At 45.3% G+C, this 26,333-nt stretch overlaps 1 protein-coding gene across 1 annotated transcript; it reads right to left on the bottom strand.

Moving 5' to 3' along the window:
• Positions 1 to 2,402: 2,402 nt before the first annotated feature.
• Positions 2,403 to 26,333, bottom strand: SNRPE (small nuclear ribonucleoprotein polypeptide E). The gene is made up of 5 exons (XM_073587138.1): positions 26,163 to 26,333; positions 25,932 to 25,958; positions 21,816 to 21,878; positions 7,099 to 7,177; positions 2,403 to 2,710 (listed from the first exon to the last, which is right to left on the bottom strand). Exons 1-5 carry the CDS (start codon positions 26,214 to 26,216, stop codon positions 2,655 to 2,657), a joined length of 279 nt encoding a protein of 92 aa, XP_073443239.1. The 5' UTR covers positions 26,217 to 26,333; the 3' UTR covers positions 2,403 to 2,654.

Genomic DNA, 26,333 nt, shown 5'->3' with positions numbered 1-26,333 from the left:
TTTGCCATTTTTCAGCCCAATTCTCCAATTTCCTCAAATCTGTCTGTAGTTGCAAACTGTCCTCCTTTGTGTTAACTACCTTACATAGTTTTGTATCATCTGCAAATACTGATATTTTACTGTGTAAGCCATCCACTAGATTAATAAATATATTAAATAGTAAGTAGGGGGCCCAATACAGAACCCTGTGGTACCCCACTAGTAACCCAGGCCCAATCTGAGTATGCGCCATTAATAACCACTCTATGTTTTCTATCACTAAGCCAGCTACCTACCCATCTACACACATTTTCCCCTAGCCCAAGTGTCAAATGCTTTAGAGAAGTCGAGATAAATGACATCCAATGATTCTCCTTGGTCCATTTGAGAGCTTACATCCTCATAGAAGCTGATCAGGCTAGTTTGACAGGAGCGATCCTTCATAAATCCATGTTGATATGGAGTTAAACATTTATTAACATTGAGATATTCCATAATGGTATCCCTTAGAAACCCTTCAAAAATTTTACCCACAACAGATGTTAAGCTTACCGGCCTATAGTTTCCAGGTTCCCTTTTACACCCCTTTTTGAATATTGGTACCACATTTGCTTGCCGCCACTCAAAAGGAACAGAACCTGCTTCTATAGAGACTTTAAATATAAGGAATAGAGGCCTGTCTATCACATTACTTAACTCCCTTAATACCCGAGGGTGAATGGCATCAGGGCCTGGTGATTTGTCAATTTAATCTTACTAAGGCGGTTCTGTACTTCTTCCTGGGTTAGGCAGATAATACTTAATGTACTCCCCATTATCACTCTGCATTTCCCCTGGCAAATCCTTTTCCTGTGTGAACACTGTTGAGAAAAAAAAGTATTTAAAACATTTGCTTTTCGCTCTCTATGATTTCACCCTCATTGTGCTTTAAAGGGCCAACACCATCAATTTTAATCATTTTACTGTTTATATAATTAAAGAATAGTTTGGGGTTTGTTTTACTTTCCTTAGCAATGAGTCTCAGTTTCCACTTTTGCTAAGTGTTTTTTTTTTTTTTTTATACACATTTTATTTTTTTCTTTACAACTTAATGCTTCTTCATTGCCGTCTTGTTTCAGCTACTTAAATGCCTTGTTCTTGTTATTTATTGCCCTTTTTACATCCTTATTTAGCCACATTGGTGTTCTCCTGTTCCTAGCCCTTTTGTTTCTGTACAGTATGGCTAGCTCGCAGTGGGTGTGTAAAACTGATTTTAATGTTTCCCATTTATTTTCTGTGCTCCTATTTTTGAGGACATTGTCCCAATCAATTCGGCGAAGGTCCTCTCTAAGCTGATCAAACTTTGCTTTCCTGAAATTCAGCGTTTTTGTAACCCCCTTCCAGGGCACCTTACTGAAGGACAAGTGGAATTGTATTATATTGTGGTCACTGTTCCCTAGGTGCCCATCGACTCGTACTTCTGTTATTCTATCTGGCATGTTGCTTAAAATTAAGTCCAGAAGGGCTGTCCCTCTAGTTGGGCCTTGCACAAGTTGTGACAGATAATTATCCTTGGTCACTGACATAAATTGGTTTCCTTTCTGAGATACGCAGGTTTCAGTTTCCCAGTTTATGTCGGGGTAGTTGAAGTCCCCCATAATAATCACCTCATTGTGATTTGCTGCTTTGTCTGTTTCAATAATACATTTTCAGTGGTTTCTGTTATATTTGGTGGCTTATAACAAACCCCTATGAGGATTATTACTTTTCCCTCCTTGTATCTTCACCCACAGAGACTCCACCTCTTTCCCTCTTGTATATCTTCTCTTAGTATGGGCTTTAAATTGGACTTTATATATAGACAGACTCCACCCCCTTTCCTTTATTTACGATCCCTCATAAACAATTCATATCCTTGCAAGTTAGGCGCCCAGTCATAGCTGTCGTCTAACCATGTCTCAGTTATTCCTACTAGGTCGTATTTTTCCTTTTACATTACCAACTCCAGATCTTCAATCTTATTGGTCAGGCTTCTTGCGTTGGTCAGCATGCAGGAAAGAAGTTTTGCTTCCTTCCTTTTTCTTAGCTTCCTTCTGAGTACCCTGTCTTGGGTCCTCTTTACCACATCTGGTATCCTTGATTAGTTTGTCCTTCTGCTGCATGTTCTTGTCTGCTGTCTTTCCTCCCATCCGCTCTTCTTCTAGTTTAAAGCCCTCCTGATGAGTGTGACAAGTCTTCTGGCGAATGTTTCTCCCAGGTTTTGTGAGGTGTATCCCTTCTCTTGCGAGAAGTCGTCCATCGTAGAGGTAATTCACGTCATGGTCCAAGAATCCAAATCCTTGCTGCCTGCACCACCGTCGTAGCCAGTTGTTCACCTCTAGTATCCTATTCCATCTTCTGATGCCATGACCATCGTCTGGGAGGATTGATCAGAAAACAACCTGTACGTTCCGTTCCTTTATTTTCTTCCCCAGAATTTCAAGCTCATTACACATATAAAGAACCCGATTATAATTAGAAATTATTTATCAAAATGACAAAACTACGTTTACACGAACATTATTAGTTTCAATGGAAAAAACAAAGTAGAACGGTTTACAGGAAAAATTTGCATCTGGCTCATTGGGAACTTTAAACTTGACAAAGTAACAAAAAAATATCTATGTAAAAAAAAAAAATCTTGAAACTTGATGTGGTTAGTTTACGACACTTTGTAGCAAAGTAATGTTGTCTCCTTTAAGCATTATACGACCTAGGAGGTAAAGAAATAAAGAATTAACAACATAGCCACATGGATAGAGAAATAAATACGTTAGCACAATTACAAACTGATTAAATCATCATCTTTGTAATCACACAATTTTATTTTATTTACACTGCTTCATCAGGAATTACGGCAACCCGAGAGAGCCAGCCGTCGTTACTGCATAATCCACACTAATTACTGGACATCTTGAATATAGAATACGCCGCTACCAGATCGAGTTTAATTGCTGTTAAGTGGATATCTAAGTAAAAAAGGAAATAGCTGAAGGAAAGATTTTAACCCCTTAGTGACAGAGCCAATTCTGTACTTAAAGTGACAGTGGTCAGAATTGTTAAATTTGGCCTGGTCATTATGTGGTTATAGCTCTGGAAAGCTTCAACAGATCCTATCGATTCAGAGAATGTTTTTTCGTAACATTGTACTTCATGTTAGTGGTAAAAATTTTGTGATATGACGTGCATTTATGAAAAAAGCAAACTTGACAAATTTTGAAAATGTTGCAATTTTCAAACTTAATTTTTGTACCCTTAAGTCAGAGTGGTGTCACACAAAATAGTTAAGTAACATTTACCACATGTTTACTTTACATCAGCACAATTTGGGAAAACAATTTTTTTGTTAGGACGTTATAAGGCTTAAAAGTTGAACAGCGATATCTCATTTTTCCAACAAAATCTACAAAACCATTGTTTTTAGGGACCACCTCACATTTGAAGTGAGTTTGGGGGGGGTCAATATAACAGGAAATACCCAAAAGTGGCACCATTCTAAAAACTGCACCCCTCAAGGTACTCAAAACCACATTCAAGAAGTATGTTAAACCTTCAGGTACTTCACAAGAACTAAAGAAATGTGGAAGGAAAGAATGAACATTTTACTTTTTTCACAAAAAATTTACTTTGAAATCAAACTTTTTTATTTTCACAAGGGTATCAGGAGAAAACGGACCACAAAATTTGTTGTGCAATTTTTTCCCCCGAGTACGCCGATACCCCGCATGTGAGAGAAAGCCACTGTTTGGGCACATGGCAGGGCTCAGAAAGAAAGGAGCACCGTTTGACTTTATGAACCCAAAATTGGCTGGAATTGATGGAGGGCGCCATGTCACGATTAGAGACCCCCTGATGTACCGAAACAGTGGAAACCCCCCCAAATTCTAACTCCAACTCTAACAGCCCTAACCCAAACACCATAACCCTAACGGTTAAAATGGAAATACATTTTTTTATTTTAACTTAACTAAGGGGGGTGATAAAGGGGGGTTTGATCTACTATTTTTTTATTTTTTTATTTTGATCACTGACAATTTTTTTCCCAAAAGACTCCGAGGGCTGGGGGACACAACCAGAGGGACATCGCAGCTCTTGGGCTGCATGTATGACAAAACTGCTGAAACCAGTGATTGGCTGGATTGATGAACCAACTGTATCACATTATTCCAGGAATAACTCATGAGCCACCAGAGCACTGAAGGCTGGGGGATAAAAAAAAACAACACAGGAATTTGTTTTAGTATTACTTTCTGCAGCTAGCTTAACCCTTTCCCAACATGTGGCAAACAGTACATCACAAGTTGCATGCAGTTGTATGGAGCAGGTTCAGGAGTGGAGACCGCACCATATCCAGGATATTCTGTCTGTGTTGCACAGGCTGCATCTTCCCATTAATAGCAGCGACCAAAGGTTGCACTGACCGCTGCAGTTTGATCATTTACAATGCTGCTGTCAATCACTGACAGTGGCACTGAAATAGCACCATCAACTATGCATGCAAACACTGGACCTTGTCAGGCTTCCATGAAGTGATCGAAGAGGGGCTGATGGGGTCTCATGGCAAATCACTGAATGGACCATTCATAAGCAAGACATCTGTATCATCCCCTACTTAGACGATTTCTTAATAATGGCTCCCTCTGTTTCACAGCTCAAGGAACATCTGCAGTCGACCCTGCAAATTTTGGAATCTCTAAGACGGCTAGTGAATCTGGAAAAATTAGATCTAAATCCTTCCACGCAGAAAACTTTCCCGGGGATTCTTCTAGACGCCCAAAAGCAGAACTCGTTTCTACCAAATGGAAAGAAACAAAGCCAGCAAGGGACAAGAGTATAAGCTTTCTGTGGTCTATGACGTCAATTACAGGCCTCTCATCTTTTTAAGAGAGAACTTGCACAATTGGTGGCTGACTAAATACTCCCCCCCCCCCCCCCCACTGTACATCCCAGAGAATGAAAACTGAATACAGATATCTTCCACATGATAACAAGATGGGGTCATCCAGATGTAGATCTGCTTGCAAATCATCAAAAATGCAAAATTAAATAATTCTTTTCTTAGATCCCAAGGTCACTTCCGTGGGGATAAATGCATTTGCCCACCCTTGGAAAGTCAGGCTTGCTTATGCGTTCCCTTTATTTCCATTGCTGCCAAGAACATTGCAGAAAATCTGAGACTGTGTCAAGACGTTCCTCATACCACCCATATGGCCAAAAAGATGATCGTTTGAAATGCTAATAAGCCTGAAGATAGAGGGTCTGCTGTTTCTTCTTCTGATCCACAACTTGCTGCATCAGGGTATGATCTATCCTCCGAACCCCAGAACCTATGAATATCTGCCTGGCTTCTGAAGCCTCAATCCTAAGAGCTAGAGGTCCATCAGAGGGGGTGATCCATAGCCTCCAGAAGAACAGGGAGCAGGTTACAAATTCCATCTATGCTAAGATTTGGAAGACCTTCAGGTTATGGTATGGGCCGGTTCTTCTGGACCTTTTCCATCCATTGCCAAAATATTGGATTTCTTGCAGGAGCACTTGTCAAAAGGGTTAAAATAGGGTATCCTCAAGGTCCAGGTATCGGTCTTAAGCTCCTATTTCGATAGAAATCTGTCAGAACACCAATGGATAAAGATATTTAAGGCTAGGTTCACATTAGCGTTTGAGTCCGCAGCGTATCATCCGCAGCATATCATCCGCAAACGAATGCAAAACGCATGTTTACGCAGCGTTTTTTATGTGCATCATCTTACGCATTAAGGATAAAAAACGCTGCGTATGCATGCGTTTGTATGCATTTTTGCATGTGTTTGCGTTGTTTATGCGCATGCGTTCGATAAGACACCTGACAAAAATGGGCGTCTAATGGGATTTCTATTTACATTTTGAAGAACGCATGCGTATCGAACACATGCCCTAGCGTACCAATATAGACAGTAATGCGTTTTTTTGACGCACTCATCCGCATGCCTGCACATAATTGACGGATTTTTGAGGCCTCAAAAAAATGCAATATGTTGCGTTTGGCGGACGTCGCACACCGCAAAACTACGCATGTGTACACAAAAGCATGCGAACGCATGTCCCTGCGTACACCATGTTAACTATATGTACGCATGACGCATGCAGATCTATGCGGATCAAACGCTGCACACAAACGATAATGTGAAACCAGCCCAAAACAGTCGCCTCTTGAATCATCCAAGAAAATCATATGGAATCCCATTGTGGGATTTGAACATTGTACTCAAGGGTCTCACTATGCTTCCCTTAGAACCAAAGTCCGTTATACAAAGATAATGCTGTCATGGAAAGCGGCATTTTGCCATAACAGCTAAAAGGGCGAGTGAAATACAAGCCCTCTCTATCAGGGTACCCTATCTAAAAGATCCTTGAAGATAGGATAGTTCTCCAGCTAGGCCTATCATTCTTACTTAAAAAGTCACAACAGATTTCATATGGCTCAGAAGATAGTCCTCACTTTGTCAGAATCCAACAAATAGCACAGAAGAATTCCATGTTTTGGATGTCAGGAGTACTTTTCTCTACTACTTACAACAGACTGAGGCAGGGAGGAAAGATCAGAGTCTCTTTGTACAATACTGTGGCCCCAACAAAGGGAAGATCTAAATAAAAATACGTAAGCAAACTGAATTAAGGCTGCGATCTGGAAATCATATAAGAGACAGAAACTATCTTCTCCAGAGTTGCTAAAAGCTCATTCCACCAGAGCATTGTCTGTCTCCTGGTGGTTAAGAATGCAGACAACAGACCATTACTCAGACTCCTAGAGGTAAGTGGACTCCTAGATCTCTAATTACTAGTTAGAACACAAAACATTGTCCCTTTGAAAGGGATTGAAACTTTTCTGACCCTGTATCACACATGCATCACCCCACAGGGTGAAGGTTCCAACTCTGAAGATAGCATTTCTCTGCCCACCCCCCACAGGTCACTTTTGAAATTAAGAGTTAATAGCAGTTGCAAACATATACTGCCAAAGGAACAGGAGCCCAATTTCAAATGAAGCCATTACATTCTTTTTAATGATTTACAGAAGAAATCTTTCATACCATCTTAGGCATATTAGTCAAATCCACTCACCTAGCTGTTTCCTTGACTTTGTTTTCAGGTGGATTTCTTCAGCGTCATCCAAAACTAGATTCATATACTCATCAAAACCCTGCAAATTACACAAGAAATATAATGAAATCAACTACCCCAACACCTTATAGAGAAATTGCAAGACTTAACCCCTTAGTGACAGAGCCAATTTGCAGCTTAATGACCAGGCCAATTTTTACAATTCTGACCACTGTCACTTTATGAGGTAATAACTCTGGAACGCTTTAACGGATCCCGCTGATTCTGAGAATGTTTTTTCGTGACATATTGTACTTCATGTTAGTGATAAAATTTATTTGATATGACTTGAGTTTTTTTATGAAAAAATGGAAATATGGTGAAAATTTTTAAAATTTCACAATTTCCAAACTTAAATTTTTATGCCCTTAAATCAGAGATATGTCACACAAAATAGTTAATAAATAACATTTCCCACATATCCACTTTACATCAGCAGAGTTTTGGAAACAATGTTTTTTTGTTAGGAAGTTAAGGGTTAGGCCTGTTTCACACTTCCGTTTTTTCAAATCCGTCAAAATCCGTTGGTTTCCGTAAAAAAACGGATCCGCCATTTTTTTGCAGGATCCTTTTTTTGTCCCATAGACTTCCATTAGTGGTTACCGCGGGACCGTCAAAAAAACGGATCCGTTTTTTTAAAAACGGATACGTTTGCATCAGTTTCCGTCAAAAAAACGGAAACGGATCCGTTTGGCGGACACAAAAACGGAAGTGTGAAACAGGCCTTAAAGGTTGACCAGCGATTCCTCATTTTTACAATAAAATTTCCCAAACCACTTTTTTTTTTTTTTTTTTTTTAGGGACTACATCACATTTGAAGTTACCGTATTTTGCGCTTTGTAAGAAGCACTTTCCCCCCCCCTAAATTTTGGGGGGGAAAATGGGAGTGCGTCTTAGGCTAGTTTCACACTAGCGTTTATAAGCGCAGCGACGGCCTGCGCACGGCCGCCGCTAAGCCCCGCCCCCTGCTGCGCCTCCGCCGGTAGCTTCGCCCACCGGCGCATGACGCTGCATGCGCCCTGCGTCCCCTATCTTTATCACTGGGGGCGCAGGCCGTGCGCAGTATGCGTTTGGCGGCGCATGCGTCCTTTTGACGGTGCGCCGACCTGCGCCAAACGCAACCTGCTGCAGTTTGGTTGCGTCGGCGCACCGTTAAAAAGGCGCATGCGCCGCCAAACGCATACTGCGCACGGCCTGCGCCCCCTGTGATAAAGATAGGGGACGCAGGGCGCATGCAGCGTCATGTGCCGGTGAGCGGAGCTACCGGCGGGGGCGCGGCAGGGCTTAGCGGCGGCCGTGCGCAGGCCGTCGCTGCGCTCATAAATGCTAGTGTGAAACTAGCCTTACAAAGAGGACATGCCTTACTATAGGCCGTGATCAGGGGGCGTCCGGCAGTTGCTGACCGATGCGGTGTGTGTGCCCGGCGCTCTGCCGACATTGTGCGACAGGCCAGAGCCCCGGCATTTCCACGGTTCCGTGTGTGCGGTGGTGCCGGTAGAAAATGGCCGCCGGCGCTTGCGCAGATGGGATCTCGGGGAACTGTAGAAATGCCGGGGCTCTGGCCTGTCGCACAATGTCGGCAGAGCCCCCAGGCAGCACCGCTGGGCACCGGAGACACCCACAGCACCGACCAGCAACCGACGGACATCTGGAGAAACCCAGCAGCAGCACAAGACCCTGCAGCAGCGGCACACATCGGAGCCCCCCCTTCATCCCTGAATGCGGCCTGCAGCATCACTCCACCCCTGCCTCCTCCAGCAGCGAGCCTGGGACCCCGCTACCCCGCAGCCACCAACCCTGGTAAGCAATAAGATGCAAGGATTATAAGAGACATCACAATTTTATTAAAAAATATTTTTTTCTTATTTTTTGCCTCAAAATTTGTGGTGCGTCTTATAATCCGGAGCGTCATATAAAGCGAAAAATACGTTACTTTGAGGGGTGTACATCACAGAAAATACCCAAAAGTGACACCATTCTAAAAACTGGACCCCTCAAGGTGCTCAAAACCACATTCAAGAAGTTAATTATCCCTTTACGTGCTTTACAGGAACTGAAGCATTGTGGAAGGAAAAAATGAACATTTAACTTGTTTTCACAAACATTTTACTTCAGAACCAGTTTTTTTATTTTCACAAATGTAAAAAGAGAAAATGAACCACAAAATTTGCTGTGCAATTTCTCCTGAATACGCTGATACCCCATATGTGGGGGTAAACCACAGTTTGGGCACGCCGCAGAACTTGGAAGGGAAGCAGCATCGTTTGACTTTTTCAATGCAGAATTGGCTGGAATTGAGATCGGATGCCATGTCGCGTTTGGAGAGCCCCTGATGTGCCTAAACAGTGGAAACCCCCCAAGTGACGCCATTTTCTAAACTAGACCACCCAAGGAACTCATCTAAATGTGTGGTGCGCACTTTGAACCCAAGTGCTTCACAGAAGTTTATAATGTAGAGCCGTGAAAATAAAAATCATTTTTTCCACAAAAATGATCTTTTCGCCCCCAAATTTTTATTTTCCCAAGGGTAACAGGAGAAATTTGACCCCCAAAGTTGTTGTGCAATTTGTCCTGAATACACCGATACCCCATATGTGGGAGTAAACCACTGTTTGGGTGCACGGCAGAGCTCGGGAGGGAAGGAGCATTGTTCGACTTTTTCAACACCGAATTATTTGCAATTGAGATCGGACGCCATGTCGCGTTTGGAGAGCCCCTGATGTGCCTAAACAGTGGAAATCCCCCAATTTTAACTCCATCCCTAACCCCAACACACCCCTAACCCCAATCCCAACCGTAATCCAAACCCTAACCCTAATGGGAAAATGGAAATACATTTTTTTTTATTATTTTTCCCTAAGTGGGTGATAAAGGGGGGGTTCGATTTACTTTTTTTTTTTTTTTTTTTTTTTTTTTTTTTAACTTTGATCACAGAGATAGGGTCTATCACAGTTGTCAAAATGAACCAATAGGAAAAATCTATTGTTGCTGGGTGCGCCCGCCATTTTCTTACCGGAAGATGACGCTGGCGGGTGTGTGTGTGTGTGTGTGTGGGGGCTTGGGGACCCTATTTCTCTCTCCTCTGATGTGCAATCTCCTCTGCCACTCTTCTTTGCAAATACTCTCCAGTTCCTTCAGGTTGGATGGTGAAGATTGGTGGACAGCCATTTTCAGGTCTCTCCAGAGATGCTCAATTGGGTTTAGGTCAGGGCTCTGGCTGGGCCAGTCAAGAATGGTCACAGAGTTGTTCTGAAGCCACTCCTTTGTTATTTTAGCTGTGTGCTTAGGGTCATTGTCTTGTTGGAATGAGAACCTTCGGCCAAATCGGAGGTCCAGAGCACTCTGGAAGTGGTTTTCATCCAGGATCTCTCTGTACTTAGCCACATTCATGTTTCATTCAATTGCAGCCAGGCGTCCTGTCCCTGCAGCTGAAAAACACCCCCATAGCATGATGCTGCCACCACGTTTCATTGTTGGGATTGTATTGGGCAGGTGATGAGCAGTGCCTGGTTTTCTCCACAAATACCGCTTAGAATTATGACCAAAAAGTGCCATCTTCGTCTCATCAGACCAGAAAATCTTATTTCTCATAATCTCAGAGTCCTTCATGTGTTTTTATTTTTAGCAAACTATGCAGGCTTTCATATGTCTTGCACTGAGGAGAGGCTTCCGTCAGGCCACTCTGCCATAAATGCCCGACTGGTGGAGGGCTGCACTGACAGTTGACTTTGTGGAACTTTCTCCCATCTCCCTACTGCATCTCTGGAGCTCAGCCACAGTGATCTTGGGGTTCTTCTTTACCTCTCTCACCAAGGCTCTTCTCACACGATTGTGCAGTTTGACTGGACGGACAGGTCTAGGAAGATTTCTGGTGGTCCCAAACTTCTTCCATTTAAGGATTATGGAGGCCACTGTGCTCTTAGGAACCTTGCATACTGCAGAAATTCTTTTGTAACCTTGGACAGATCTGTGCCTTGCCACAATTCTGTCTCTGAGCTCCTTGGCCAGTTCCTTTGACCTCATTGGCCAGTTCCTTTGACCTCATGATTCTCATTTGGTCTGACATTCACTGTGAGGTCTTATATAGACAGTGATGAGCGAGTATACTCGTTGCTCGGGTTTTCCCGAGCATGCTCGAGTGTCCTCCGAGTATTTTGGCGTGCTCTGAGATTTAGTTTTCGTCTCGCCTGCATGATTTGCGACTTGTAGACAGGCTGAATACATGTGGGAATTCCCTAACAGGCATTCCACACATGTATTCAAGCTGTCTAGCAGTCGCATATCATTCAGCTGAGACGAAAACAATCTCCAAGCAAGCCAAAATACTCGGAGAACACCTGAGCAACGAGTATACTCGCTCATCACTAATAGACAGGTGTGTGCCAAATCAAGTCCTATCAGTTTACTTAAACACAGCTGGACTCCACTGAAGGAGTAGAACCATCTCAAGGAGGATCACAATGAAATAGAAAGCATGTGACTTAAATATGAGTGTCTGAGCAAAGGGTCTGAATACTTATGAACATGTGATATTTCAGTTTTTCTTTTTTAATAAATTGGCAAAAATTTCTACATTTCAGATTTTTTTCAGTCAAGATGGGGTGCAGAGTGTACATTAATGAGAAAAAAAAAATGGAGATTAGACCTACCGGTAATGGTATTTTCAGGAGTCCATCCTGACAGCACGATGGCTGGTTGCCCTTTTATCCTTACAAGGATAGGAAATGCACGAGAGGTTAAAGGTCCCCTACAGGGATAGGAAATGCACGAGAGGTTAAAGGTCCCCTCCCACACTCCAGTGATTTTTCCAAGTACCACACCAGTTATGGATGCAATTATTTATTGAGATTTATTACAAGCATATTACCACATATACAAATCATTGGGAGTGAACTACCAGTGCTGTCAGGATGGACTCCTGGAAATACCATTACCGGTAGGTCTAATCTCAGTTTTCCAGGACGTCCTATCCTGACAGCACGATGGGGGAATACCAAAGTAGGAATTTGCTAGGGTGGGACCAGTGCTTGTAGCACTTTACGACCGAAGGTCGTCTGGCTAGCTGTTAGCGTGTCCAGTTTGTAGTGTCTACAGAAAGTGTTTGGTGTAGACCAGGCAGCAGCCCTGCATATTTGCTTTACTGACTCTCCCACCCTCTCTGCCCATGATGTCACTATTGCCCTGGTGGAGTTGGCTCTAAGACCCTCTGGTATAGGTAATCCGTCGGCCTCGTATGCTGAGGCGATAGTTGATGTTATCCATCTTGCTAGGGTGTGTGTAGATGCGCCTCTATCCCTATTCTTCCCGCTGTACTGGATAAACAATTTTGTGTCCTGTCGCCACTCCCTCGTGACCTCTAAGTAGTGTGGGACCGCTCGTCTGACGTCCAGCGAGTTAAAGTTTTTCTTTATCGCTTTTCGGGAATGGGCAGAATGAGGGTAGGATTGTCTCCTGGTTTAAATTCTGGGGAGATACTACCTTAGGGAGGAAGCCTAGGTTTAGCTTAAGTACTATGTGGTCCTCTGGATGTAGGGGTTCTGGACTGACAGGGCCCGGATCTCGCCCAGCCGCTTGGCTGAGGTGATGGCTACCAAAAAGATGGTCTTTTGTGTGAGCTCTGTGACGTCTATTTCAGATATTGGCTCATAAGGGGGCCTGCATAGAGCGTTAAGCACCAGATTTAGGTTCCTCGGGGGGACTGTTTTCTTTAACATGGGTCTCAACCTCTGGATAGCCTTTGTAAAGCGCGTTATCCATGGATGAGAAGCCAAGGAGAAATCAAAGAAAGTACTTAAAGCTGCTATCTGGACTTTCAGTGTGCTCAGAGTTAGGGCCTTAATAAATCCTGCCTGCAGGAAGTCCAGAATTTGAGGGATATTTGGGCGAGACAGGTCTATGGGGGTACTACCACCTTCCGAGCAGAACTTCTTCCAAATTTTCCGATATATAGCCCTCGTAACGGGCTTACGGCTAGCCTGTAATGTGGAGATCACCTGGTCGGAGAGGCCTCTGGATTTTAGGATGTCCCTCTCAGGATCCATGCTGCCAGCTGAAGGTTCTCCGGATCTGGGTGCTGAACTGGGCCCTGGGAAAGCAGATCCTCTGCCGATGGTAGGTAGAATGGCCCCTTCTGAGCCATCTTCTTCAGGAGGGGGAACCAACTTCTCCTGGGCCAAAAAGGGTATGATTAGCATCACCCATGCTCCTTCTTCCTGGATTTTTCTGAGGACTCTCGGTATTATGGCGATAGGGGGAAACACGTATATCAGTCCCCCCTCCCCAACTCTGGTTCAGGGCATCGACCCCTTCTGGATAGTCCACTGGGCTGAGGGAGTAGAATCTCTTTAGCTTAGTGTTCTTTCTTGTCCCGAAGAGGTCCAGCTGGGGGGCTCCCCACCGATGGCACAGGTCTCTGAAGAGCTCTTCTTTCAGTTCCCACTCGGTGGCTCGGACTTCCTGTCTGCTCAGATATCGGCTATGTTGTTCCTGGAGCCTTCTAGGTGTACCGCTGACAAGGAGCGAACGTTGTTCTCTGCCCAGGTGAGGATGCGGGCTGCTAGGTCCTGAAGCTTTCTGTGCCTTGGGCCCCCTGATGACGTAGGAAGGCTACTGTAGTCATGTTGTCTGACATGACCTTTATGTGCTGGTCCCGTAGTCTCGACCTGCTTTGTTTTAACGTTTCCCACACTGCTTGTAGCTCTCTGTAATTTGAGGACTGTGCGCTGATGTTTCCTGGCCGTGTTCCCTGAAGGTACCTTCCTTCCAGATGGGCACCCCATCCTTCCCTGCTGGCATGACGATAGTCACGCATGGTGATACGGTCCAAGTCACCCCCTGGCTGATGTTCTTGTGACTGATCCACCACTTCAGAGACGATTTTAAGGCTGGGGACGGACGAATCTTTTTGTCCAGAGAGGATTGCAGTCTGTCCCATTTTGTCAGGATCTCCCTTTGTAGGGCTCTTGTGTGAGCCTGGCTCCACATTACACAGGGTATGCATGCAGTCAAGGTGCCCAGGATCTTCATTGCAGTCCTTATAGATATTTGATCTCACCATAGTTGACGAACCTTGTCCCTGATGGGTTCCTTTTTCGCCTCTGGTAAAAATGAGATTCTTCTCTAGGAATCTAACATAACTTCTTCTGGGTACTGGGCTGCAGGCCTGACTTCTCTTTGTTCAAGATCCAACCGAGGCTTTCGAATGTGGCCATTACAGAGACTGTTTCTTTAACTCTACTGTTGAATGAGATATCACAAGGAAGTCGTCCAAGTATGGCACGATGATTATGTCGTCCTGTCTCGAGTGTGCCACCATCTCGGGGACCAGCTTCGTAAATACTCGCAGTGCTGAAGCCAAGCCGAAGGAAAGAGCCTGAAACTGAAAGTGGTAGTACCTGCTTCCTTTTTTTAGTGCAAAGTGCAGGAACTTCTGAGAGTGAGGGTGGATGTGAACGTGGTAAGGCCGGTTTCACATTAGCGCTTTTTCAGCGCGCGCACGGCCGGGGGTAGCTCCGCCCCCGAGCCGGCTCTCTGCCCGGCGTGCCCGCCCCTTCCTTGTAGCGCCGCCTCCTAGCGGACAGCGGCGCCTGCGATCGGCGCACCCTATCTTTAGCATAGGGTGCGCAGATCGTGCGCAGGCCGTGCGCTAGTTGCGCTTTGACCTGCGCTGCGCACTTTTGACGGTGCGCCGTGCGCGCCAAAATCCGAAAAGTTTGATTTTGGCGCGCACGGCGCACCGTCAAAAGTGCGCAGCGCAGGTCAAAGCGCAACTAGCGCACGGCCTGCGCACGATCGGCGCACCCTATGCTAAAGATAGGGTGCGCCGATCGCAGGCGCCGCTGTCCGCTAGGAGGCGGCGCTACAAGGAAGGGGCGGGCACGCCGGGCTGAGAGCCGGATCGGGGGCGGAGCTACCCCCGGCCGTGCGCGCGCTGAAAATGCGCTAATGTGAAACCAGCCTAATACGCGCTTTTTAGATCTATTGTGCACACAGTGGCTTTCCGGTCTATCAGCGGGGTGGTGGTCTTTAGAGACTCCATTCGGAATCTCTTGTATCGGATCCACTGATTTAGTGGCTTTAGGTTTATGATGGTGCGGCTTTCCCCCGATGGTTTTTTTTATGGTGAAGAGGGTTGAATAGTGGCCCTGACCTCTCTCTATTTCTGGGACCGGAACCACTACTCCTGATTTTAGCAGGTCTTTTATGTCTGCCCAAAATGGGATCTATCAGGGTCTTGGACCGAGGATTTGTTACGACAAACTGAGCTGGGGGGGGTTGTGAATTCGAGGGTATAGCCCTGGGAGACCATATTGAGAATCCAACGGTTTTGGGAGATGAGTTCCCATGCCCCCGTGAAATGTCTGAGGCGACCCCCTACAGGTATGGCGTTATTGGTCTAGAGCAGGGGTGGGGAACCTTTTTTACATCCGGGGGCCATTTGGAAATTTCTATCATCATTCGAGGGCCACACAAAAATGATCACCTTGAGGCTGTGTACCCACGTAAGCGTTTTTTTTTTTTTACCAGCAAAAATGCTTAAAGGAAGCATCCCATTCATTTTAATGAATTCCGTACTTTGTGCATATTGATGCGTTTTTTCCGCGAAAAAAAGAAACGCATCGCGGTAAAAAACGCAGCATGCTCATTAATTTTGCGGAAAAATCCGCATTTCTAGCTATTTTCTATGAGACTGGGGACTCGCGGAAAACACGCAAAAAAAACGAGCGTTTTCTGTGAAGGAGTCCGGTTTTCATGCAGAAATTTTCTGCATACGTGGGTACATTGACTAAATATACCGGGGTAATTTTTAGGCTAACAATTACGGTAACTCACCCTTAATGTGACGGCTGGAGCTGCTTCACCACCACTGGGGGCTATATATATCACAGGTGGTAGGATATACGGTACTCGGGGGGGGGGGGGGGGATATACAGCACTTTCGGGGTAAATGCAGCAGCTGTGGTGGGACTGGGATCATCAGGGAGGCTCATAGATCACTGGGGGGGGGATAGATCACAGGGGTGCACATAGCTTTGGGTGACAGATCACAGGGTGCACAAACATCACAGGGGGTACATAGCAGGTGGGCACAGATAACATGGGGCACAAAGATCACAGGGGGCATATAGCTGGAGGGCACAGATCACAGGGGGCATAGATATCACATGAGGAAACAGCTGGGGGGCATATATAGGTGGAGGGCACAGATCACATGTGGAAACATAACTGGGGGCACAGATCAAGGGGGGCACAGATAGCCAGGGAGGCACAGAGCTGTGGGCACGCACTCTCAGAGATCACTGACTCTCTGGCAGCATCTCCTCTTCCGGGACATGTGGACGGGAGAGCATTGGGCGCTAATCCCGCCCACCCAGACGACGTCATCATCATGTGCAGGGCAGGCAGCGTTTTGTAATGAACGCTGCATGCCCGTGCACTTGGGGGTTAAAGCATTGGGGACTCCAGGGACCTACCCGCGGGCCGCATGAAAAGCCACTGCGGGCCACATGCGGCCCGCAGGGCCGGAGGTTCCCCACTCCTGGTCTTTCCCCCTTTCGTGTACTCTCAGCAAGATGATTTCCCCTTCCCTCTATATTCCTGCCTTTGGTATGGTCGGGGCCTTTGAAAGGGAAAAGGCCTTTTTGGTTTTTCCTCAGGAAGACCTTTGTCGTCCGAGGCATTCTCCAGAATCTTATCTAAGGCCGGCCCAAAACCCTTCCCAGCTGAGAAGGGTATGGCACAATTTGTTTTTTGACCGGTAATCTCCTGATCAGGTATTCATCCATATGGCTCGACGAGCCGCATTGGATAAAGAATTATTGCTGGCCGCAAATCGCACAGATTCAGCTGAAGAGTCCGCCAGGAATCCGGTCGCGATTTTTAACAGGGGAAGGCCTTCTAAGATATCCCCTCTAGGGGTTTCCTCCTTTAATTGTTGCTCTAATTGGTCGATCCATAGATGCATGGATCTGGCGACCGATGTGGCGGCTATGTTTGTTTTCATAACCACCGCAGAGGCCTCCAAAGCCCTTTTTAGGAGCACGTCGGCCTTTTTGTCCATGGGTTCCTTGAGACTAGAGGAATCTTCAAAGGGAATTGAAGTCTTCCTTGACACCCTGGCCACCGGGGTGTCGATCTTAGTAACTTCGTCCCAAGTGTTAATGTCCTCCTGGTTGAATGGTAGTCTAAGCTTAAAGTCTCGCGGTTTCTCGACGTCCTCCCATTCCTCTAGAATCATTGACCGGATATGGTCGTTAACTGGGAAGACCTGCCGGACCCTTGCTCTTAGGCCTCCGAACATTTCATCCTGGATGGATTTAGTCTTTGGGACCTCCTCCATCTGCATGGTGCTTCTCACGGCGCCGAGAAGCTCGTCCGTGTTTTCTGAGGAGAAGAGGTATCTTTTCCCTGTCTCCGGTGATTCGGAGGTGATCTCGCCCTCCTCTTCTGAGTCCGTATCCGGGATTTCCTCGTCAGATGACCGATCGGACTCCTCTCTTGGTCTCTTAGCCTGGGGCTGGCTGGAAGACTGAGCGGGTAGCAGCCCGGAGACAGAGGCCTAGACCTCCTCTCTGATCATTGTGCGCATTTCTGCCAGGAAAGAGGCCTGTTCACCTCTGATTATCCTAAGGGTGCAATCTTCACATAGGGGTTTCTTCCATGACCCCGGTAATTTGTTGGCACAGATGGGGCATTTTGGTTTGCCCGATGTCCTGGAAGTCGATGCTGTAGGAGTCGGTGCCGCCTTTTCCTAATACAAAGCACAGGAGTTTCCCATTAGGCTCCTGTCTTTGCCCTGGAATACACAGCCCCCTGCTCTGTACTTACAGAAGCTGGCTGCTCGGTGTGATCATCTGTCTTTGCGGCATCCATGGTGGAGTCTGCACTTGCTCACTCCAGATGAAATCGCACGGGTCCGGCCTGCCTGGGTGACCCCCCTTCCCCTTTTATCCTACCTGTAGTAGTCGGTGCTTCTCGTCCATGGGGGAGTCCGAGCCGCCTAGCCGCCTGTTCCTTGTGCGCCCGCCCTTCCTCCTGGAGTCACGGCGCCGCTGGAAGACATCATCGGGCGCCCGGAAGTGACGCGGCTCTGACGCTCAGGGGTCTCTGAATACTGCGGCGGGAGCCGAGAGCCCCGATGAGGGGAAGCGGCTCCGAGTCCCGGAGCAGCGCTCCACGGGACATCTGGCGGAGAACCCCCCCTTATGGGGGTGCCGCCCTGGACCATATGACGTGAGGAGTTAGAGTTTGGGACCCCCAATACTCCTGGCCCTCGGTAAGCCGACTCTGCTTTTCTCCCTGGATACCGCGGCTATCTTCCACCGCGGCACTCTCGTGCCTGTCCTTACAGGGACAGGAAAAAAACACTGAAGTGTGAGTGTGGGAGGGGACCTTTAACCTCTCGTGCATTTCCTGTCACTGTAAGGATAAAAGGACAACCCCATCGTGCTGTCAGAATAGGACGTCCTGGAAAAATGAACTTTTTTGAATTTATCAAATGGCTGCAATGAAACAAAGTGAAAAATTTAAAGGGGTCTGAATACTTTCCGTACCCACTGTACTTCACACTAGACCTTGGAAATCAAGGTTCCAGAGTTTGGAGGAAGAGTGGAGAGACAGACAATCCAAGCTGCTTGAGGTCTAGTGTGAAGTTTCCACAATCAGTGATGGTTTGGGCAGCTATGTCATCTGCTGGTATAGGTCCACTCTGTTTTATCAAGACCAAAGTCAGCGCAACCGTCTACCAGGAAATTTTAGAGCACTTCATGCTTCCCTCTACAGGCAAGCTTTTTTGAGTCGGAAATGTCATTTTCCAGCAGGACTTGGCACCTGTCCCCAGTGACAAAACACCAATACCAGGTTTAAAAACAACAATAGCACTGTGCTTAATTGGCCAGCAATCTCGCCTGACCTTAACCCCTTTACCCCCAAGGGTGGTTTGCATGTTAATGACCGGGCCAATTTTTACAATTCTGACCACTGTCCCTTTATGAGGTAATAACTCTGGAACGCTTCCATGGATCCCGATGATTCTGACATTGTTTTCTCCTGACGTTGTCACGAATTTTCACCTACAATTTTTATTTTCCCAAGGGAAACAGGACCCCAAAAGTTATTGTGCAATTTGTCCTGAGTACGCTGATACCCCATATGTAGGGGTAAACCACTGTTTGGGCGCATGGCAGAGCTTGGAAGGGAAGGAGCGCCGTTTGACGCAAAATTGGCTGGAATTGAGATTGGACGCCATGTCACGTTTGGAGAGCCCCTGATGTGCCTGAACAGTGGAAACCCCCCACAAGTGACCCCATTTTGGAAACTAGACCCCCCAAGGAACTTATCTAGATGTGTGGTGAGAACTTTGAACCCCCAAGTGCTTCACAGAAGTTTATAACGCCCAGGAATGAAAATAAAAAAAAATCATTTTTTCCACAAACATGATCTTTAGTCCCCAATTTTTTTTTTATTTTCCCAAGAGTAACATGAGAAATTGGACCCCAAATGTTGTCCAATTTGCCCTGAGTACGCTGATACCCCATATGTGGGAGAAAACTACTGTATAGCGCATGGCAGAGCTTGGAAGGGAAAGATCACAGTTTGACTTTTTCAACGCATTGGCTGGAATTGAGATCAGACGTCATGTTGCGTTTGGAGAGCCCCTGATGTGCCTAAACAGTGGAAACCCCCCAATTCTAACTCCAACACACCCCTAACCCTAGCGGGAAAATGGAAATAAATACATTTTTATTTTTTATTTTTCCCTAACTAAGGGGGTGATAAAGGGGGGTTTGATTTACTATTTATGGCGGGTTTTTATGTTTGGCAGCTGTCACACGCTAAAAGACGCTTTTTATTGTAAAAATAGTTTTTGCATCACCACATTGAGAGCTATAATTTTTCCATATTTGGATCCACAGTGTCATGTGAGGTCTTATTTTTTGCAGGATGAGTTGACGTTTTTATTGGTATCATTTTTGGGCACGTGACATTTTTTGATCGCTTTCTATTGGGACGCAGAATGAACAAAAACCAGCATTTTATGGATTTCTTTTTTTTTTTGGGGGGGGGGGCCTTTACATCGTTCCGCGTGTGGTAAAATTGATAAAGCAGTTTTATGCTTCGGGTTAGTACGATTACAGCGATACCTCATTTATATAATTTTTTTGTGTTTTGGTACTTTTATACAACAAAAAGAATTTTATATAAAAAATAATTTTTGCATCGCTTTATTCTGCGAGCTATAATTTTTTATTTTTTTGTTGACGCTGTGTGGCGGCTCATTTTTGGCGGAAAAAGATGACGTTTTCAGTGGTACCATGATTTATATACGTCTTTTTGATCGCATTAGTGCACTTTTTGTTTGGCGGAATGATAAAGCATTTGTTTTTTGCCTTGTTTTTTTTTTTTAAGGGGTTCACTAAAGGGGTTAACCAGTGGGACAGTTTTATAGGTCGGGTCGTAATGTTACGCTGTTTGTTTTCTTTTTATTTACAAAAAAAAAATTCGGGAAGTTTCTTTATTATTTATTTAGGATTTTTAAAAAAAATATTTTTACACAAATTTTTTTTAACTTTATTATATTGTCCTGGGGGGGGGGGGGGACGACACACATTGCTACATAGTATCAGATCACTGATCTGACACTTTGCAGTGCACTGTGTCAGATCAGTGATCTGACAGGCACTGCAGGAGGCTTTCTCAGCGCCTGCTCTCAGAGAAAGCTGCATCCCTGCAGGACCCCGAAGGCACCCGCGGCCATATTGGATCCGGGGGCCTGCAGGGAGGAGGCCCTCGGAACAGCGAGATCACATCACGCTGTTCTGAGGGTCTCAGGGAAGCATGCAGGGAGCCCCCTCTCAGCGCGATGCTTCCCTATGCCCTGGTACACTGCGATCATGCCGGGTGTCAATTGTGATAATCAACTGACACGTGGCCACGTTTAGCGGCGCTCCCGCCGTGAGCGCCGCTGATCGCATATGACGACTATCCCGTCCATGGGAATTAAGTCCCAGGGCACATGGACGGGATAGTACGTCATATGGCAGAAAGGGGTTAAAATCTATGGGGTATTGCAAAGAGGAAGATGAGATACACCAGTCCCCACAATGCAGACGAGCTGAAAGCTGCTATCAAAGCAACCTGGGCTTCCATAACACCTCTGCAATGACAGGCTGATCGCCTCCATGCCACGCCGCATTGATGCAGTAATCGATGCATTTACTGTACATACATTTCAGTAGGCCAGCATTTCAGATATTAAAATCATTTTTCAAGCTGGTGTTATAAAGTATTCTAATTTACAGATATCGTCTTTTGGGTTTTCATTGGCTGTAAGCCATAATCATCAACAGTAACAGAAATAAACACTAGGAAATAGATCACTTTGTTTGTAATGACTCTTTATAATATACAAGGTTCACTTTTTGTATTGAAGAATTGAAATAAAATAACTTTTTGATAATATTCTAATTTTGTGACTTGCAACTGTAACAATAGAAACTAATGCATAACCAGCAACGTGACAGCAATACATTCAGCACTAATATAAATAGAAATAAAGCTATTACTAAATAAAAAAAAAAAAATCTGAAACATACATTAACCTACTGCAATAACTCTGCCCTACATATGGCCACCAAAAAGTGTTATAGAATAAGAGGAAGATCTCAGCCATCACTTACAATAATGCAGCCTTCAATTCGCATGTTCACCTGTTCATACAGCCACACCTGGATCCGGGACCTCTGGAATAGTAACAGAAGATAAGTCATTGCATATCCTGAGCCCATGTACTGTATATCATGCTATGCCTACTCCGTTATCCTACATATACTGTGGTAATCTGCAAGTGTAATGCTCCATAGAGAAAGTTTTTGTACTCTTCCTGCCCTTTGAGATTGTCAACACACTTTATCTTTATAAACCTTTTAATTCTGTGTGACAGGAGCTGCTCATCAATTCTCTCCTCTCCTGTCTGGGACATTACATCTCAGAGTAGTGCGCAACTCCCCCTTGTAACAGCCAGTTTCCTAATAATAGGAGCAGGCCAGGTCCCCTGCTAACTGCCTGTCCCGATATCTGTCTCTATCAAGTGCGATATTAGGGGGAGAGGCCTGCACCAGGCTGTTCCTAGCTGCCCTCCCCAGGATACACGTCTGTTATGAATGAGTCACCGAAGGAAGAAAAAACAAAAATACAAGCTAAGTCCAGAAAACCGGAGAGGTTGGTAGCTATCGGATTGCAGACCCCTGATCCTATCCACAACAACTAACAGTAGCCGTGGGGGGTTCCTACGATGCCCTAGACCCCTCGATCACAGCCGGAGAACTAAATAGGCCTAAAGAAAGAAAGGGGAAATCTAAACTGCCCCAGAGCAGACCCCAAAGCAATAGGCAGCCCCCAACATATAATGACGGTGAAGCAAGATGAAAACACTAACACAGATAGAAAGATAGGTTGAGCAAACGATGGGGCCCAAGCTAACTAAAAAGGACAGGATAGAAAAGCTGCTGTCTGCAATCCGTAAAAAACCCTACCAAAAAATGCCCCAACCGTCTGATAGGAAAAACAGGCCCTGAAGTCGCTAGGACTTCAAAAAGACTATATCAGCACTCAGGTATATTCTGAAGACAGAGCAAGGAGACAAACTGATCAGAGACAAAAATGGAACTCAGCACACCCCCGACCGGGGATGGCTGAACTCCAAAAAACAAGGTAAACAAAACTAATAAGTTCAATAGCAGAGCAAAAACTTATCTTTGGGAAGCAGGAATCAGACTGGTCTCCAAGAATCCAGCAGAGAAATTCACCAGCGACTCAGAAGGGCGTCGGCTGCCTTATATCCAGTCAGAATTTCCTGTTACCCGGTCATCATCTACCAGATCAGGTGTTTGGTAATCAGCCTCACTACCTTCCTTCACCAGAAGAGGGAGTTCATCAGACATCGACGGTGAAGGGGAAAATGAACTCACAACACACGTCTCCATTTAGTCCAAGAACTGTGTGTTTACGGCATTGGTTTATTCAAATACTGCTATGGTTAATTCCCCCTCCCCCTTGTCAACTTGGTAGTGTCCAGATCCCAGCAACTTTGTGTGACATATGGTCCCAGACGGGAGGTGTGAGAAGTGAGGAGCAGCTCCTGGCACATGGACTTATCAGGTTTATTAAAATAATTAGGCTAAGTTCACACTGAGATTTTTATGCTAATTTTCAGCTGTGTTTTACAGTACCAGCTATGTCTATGAGATTTCAGAAATCTCATGCACCTACATTGTTTTTTTTTTTTACACTAGCCACTTAGTGTTTTTTACCCACTGAATTGAAAAACGCACCAAAACCTGAGTTTTTGCCGCAGCTTCTTTCCTGCCGAGCACTCAGGTTTTGCTGCAAATAAAAAAAAAACAGCAAAAACACCCAGTGTGAACTTAGCCTTAAATTGCACCGGGTATCTTTATAGTGTAGTGCAGGAACAGTACAAAAATGTTTTATTTTACGGAGTTAAGGCCCTTTTACATTTAGCGATGCACCAGCGATCCGACCAGCGATCCCACCCGGTCAGGATCGCTGGTGCATCGCTAAATGATTGCTAGTGAGCTTTCATACAGAAAGACCTCACAGCGATGCAGCAGCGACGCAGCGCACGATACTTACCATTCACACACAGCGATCCAGACGTCCTCCCGCCCGCCTCCACGCGTCGCTGGACGTCACAGCAGGAAGTCTCAGCAGGAAGCGCCCGACGAGAAATGGAGCCGGACATTCTCGCGCGATCAGCGATGGACAGCGGGGGAGCGGTCGTTGGTAAGTATCACACATAGCGATATCGCTAGCAATATCGCTATAACGTCACAAAACCAGTGACGTTTTAGCGATATTGCTAGCGATATCGCTTAGTGTAAAACCCCCTTTACTCCCGTGGGATAGGTGATTATCTGCTGATCAATGGGAGTCAAATCCAAGAGATCCTCACCAATCCAGAGAACAGGGCTCTGTAGAAAAAGTTGAATGCTGTACTTGACCCCCTTCTCGGAATTGGCGTGTGTTCCACCTATTCTATGAGTAGAGGATAATTTCTTAAAGGGGTTGTCAGAGCTGGAGACTAAAATCTGCAGTCACTTGATGTGACACAATGTGTATACTCATTATTACTCTGTATTCACAGTGTGAGAAGATATATGCAATTTTCAAATTAGCTGTCACAAGCCGACTAGACTTATCTAGCTTCTATCAATTCACTCGTATTGAAAGAAGCCAAAAGCATATAGTTGGCACATGACGAACAGTAAGAAAATCCCATACATGCAGTCACACGACTGCCCCCACTCACATCAGAAATGCCTAGAGTGACTGCAGGAAAGATGTATATCTTCGTACCGTGTTAGCCAGTAGATAGAAAAATATTCAGGATTGAGAGTCCTCAGTAGTTGATACCTTTTAATGGCTAACTGAAAAGATGGTAACACATTGCAAGCTTTCGAGACTACTCAGGTCTCTTCATCAGGCTAGACTAATTTAATTAATTTTGTATTAGTCTAGCCTGATGAAGAGACCCGAGTAGTCTCGAAAGCTTGCAATGTGTTACCATCTTTTCAGTTAGCCATTAAAAGGTATCAACCACTGAGGGCTCTCAATCCTGAATATTTTTCTAGAGTGACTGCAGATTTTTGCTCCAAGCCTGCATAACCCCTTTAAGATGGCAATAACCCTCCAATGTAAGGAATCAGAATACACCACTGTATGGCAAAGCAGTTTGTAAAAGAGAAGTGTAGACTGTGCCACATTTAAAAAATAGACACATACATTAGAAATAAACAATAAGTGATGTATCCAACCATATGCTTATACAGTGATAGATGCTGCAGCAGACTCTAAAAAGAAAGTCACATCTGCTATTACACCACATCCAGGAAATCTGTTCTCCAACTTTACACATTAAAGGGGTTATCTATAAAAAAACAAGTTATCATCTATCCGTAGGATTGTTGATGATCCCTTATAGAATGAGCTGCAGTTCGCATGCTCCATTTGCGCTCTGTTCATCCCTATGAGGCTGCTGAGCTCTACGCTTGGTTTTTCCTCAGCCTCAAAATAAACAGAGCAGCGGAGTTTAAGTGGACAACCTGCTGCACCCTTTTATATTAGGAATAAGATAAAGAAAGACCTGATGTAAAGATCTGTGTGGACCCCCACAGATCAGCAAGTTAGTAACTCTCTCAAGGATAGATAAAAGAAAATGAATACCACAAAAGGTAAAAAAAGGAATTTTGGAGGCTTTTGATGTACCAAACAAAACAACCAGCGAGGAGTTATATGTAGTAAAGATATATAATCTAACTTTTATTATGCACCTATCAGGAATTAGTGGATCACAGCTGTGTTATAATCTTTACAGCCGTGATCTTTTATATATGTCATTTATATATTAATGATGTAATAGAAGTTAACTTTCATTCACATCCTTTTCCCTACACACGCAGGAAGAGGAGAAAAAAAAAAAAAAAGATGAAGCCACACGCCAACTGATGTTTTTCCCGGATGCAGCATTCCGCTCACATTTAGTGCGGCCTTCCTCACGTATCTGTACAGCCACTATACCACCAGAAGACAGTTTGGCTACATCAGGTGCAGGGCTGCCTCAGCCTTTTCCTAGCACTATGACAGCTGATCACTTATTTTCTTCTGGACAACCCCTATGAAAGTGGAAACAGACGCTGGTAACACACATGGTAGAGCATGGCCCAGGAGCAGGGTTTTCTCCAGACCTGCGCCCACACGTATAGAAGGACAATACTTACATTCTGTAGATACCTGAAGATCAGATTCTGCACGCAATGGGTTAAGGCAGATAAGAACCACAGAGCACAGACCCCGCAGGCAGTGACAGCGCCGCCCCCTGGCCTCAGCATGGCGAACACAGACGTGAGAGCCGTGCCGGGTCCTGACACCACAGCACAAGGCGCGGCCACCACGTGTGCTCGCTCACCCTCCAGCCCCCCCCGAGCCCCCAGCACAACAGAAAAGGATACGATGGGCTGCACCATCACTTTCTGCACCTTCGGCCCCTGTCCTCGGTACGCCATCTTCACCAGATATCAGCCGCCTGCAAAGAACCAGAAGCGGAAAAGGAATTGAACAAGGCGCGGTGACGCAAGAAAATGGACGGAAGTGGTGGGCTCGAGACTCGGGACACGTGACGT

The sequence above is a fragment of the Dendrobates tinctorius genome, unplaced genomic scaffold, assembly GCF_039654945.1.
Source record: "Dendrobates tinctorius isolate UK_male_01 unplaced genomic scaffold, ASM3965494v1 ptg000098l, whole genome shotgun sequence".
Taxonomy (NCBI): domain Eukaryota; kingdom Metazoa; phylum Chordata; class Amphibia; order Anura; family Dendrobatidae; genus Dendrobates; species Dendrobates tinctorius.
The sequence above is the reverse complement of the archived record's forward strand: the minus strand, read 5'-3'. Positions and strand labels throughout refer to the sequence as shown.

Excerpts from the sequence above, each read along its gene's own strand:
- SNRPE (XM_073587138.1), bottom strand. The coding sequence starts at position 26,216 with ATGGCGTACCGAGGACAGGGGCCGAAGGTGCAGAAAGTGATGGTGCAG. Across the intron at positions 25,959-26,162 it reads AAGTGATGGTGCAGCCCATC|AATCTGATCTTCAGGTATCT; the intron begins GTATCCTTTTCT and ends CATTGCGTGCAG. Across the intron at positions 21,879-25,931 it reads TCTTCAGGTATCTACAGAAT|AGGTCCCGGATCCAGGTGTG; the intron begins GTAAGTATTGTC and ends TTACTATTCCAG.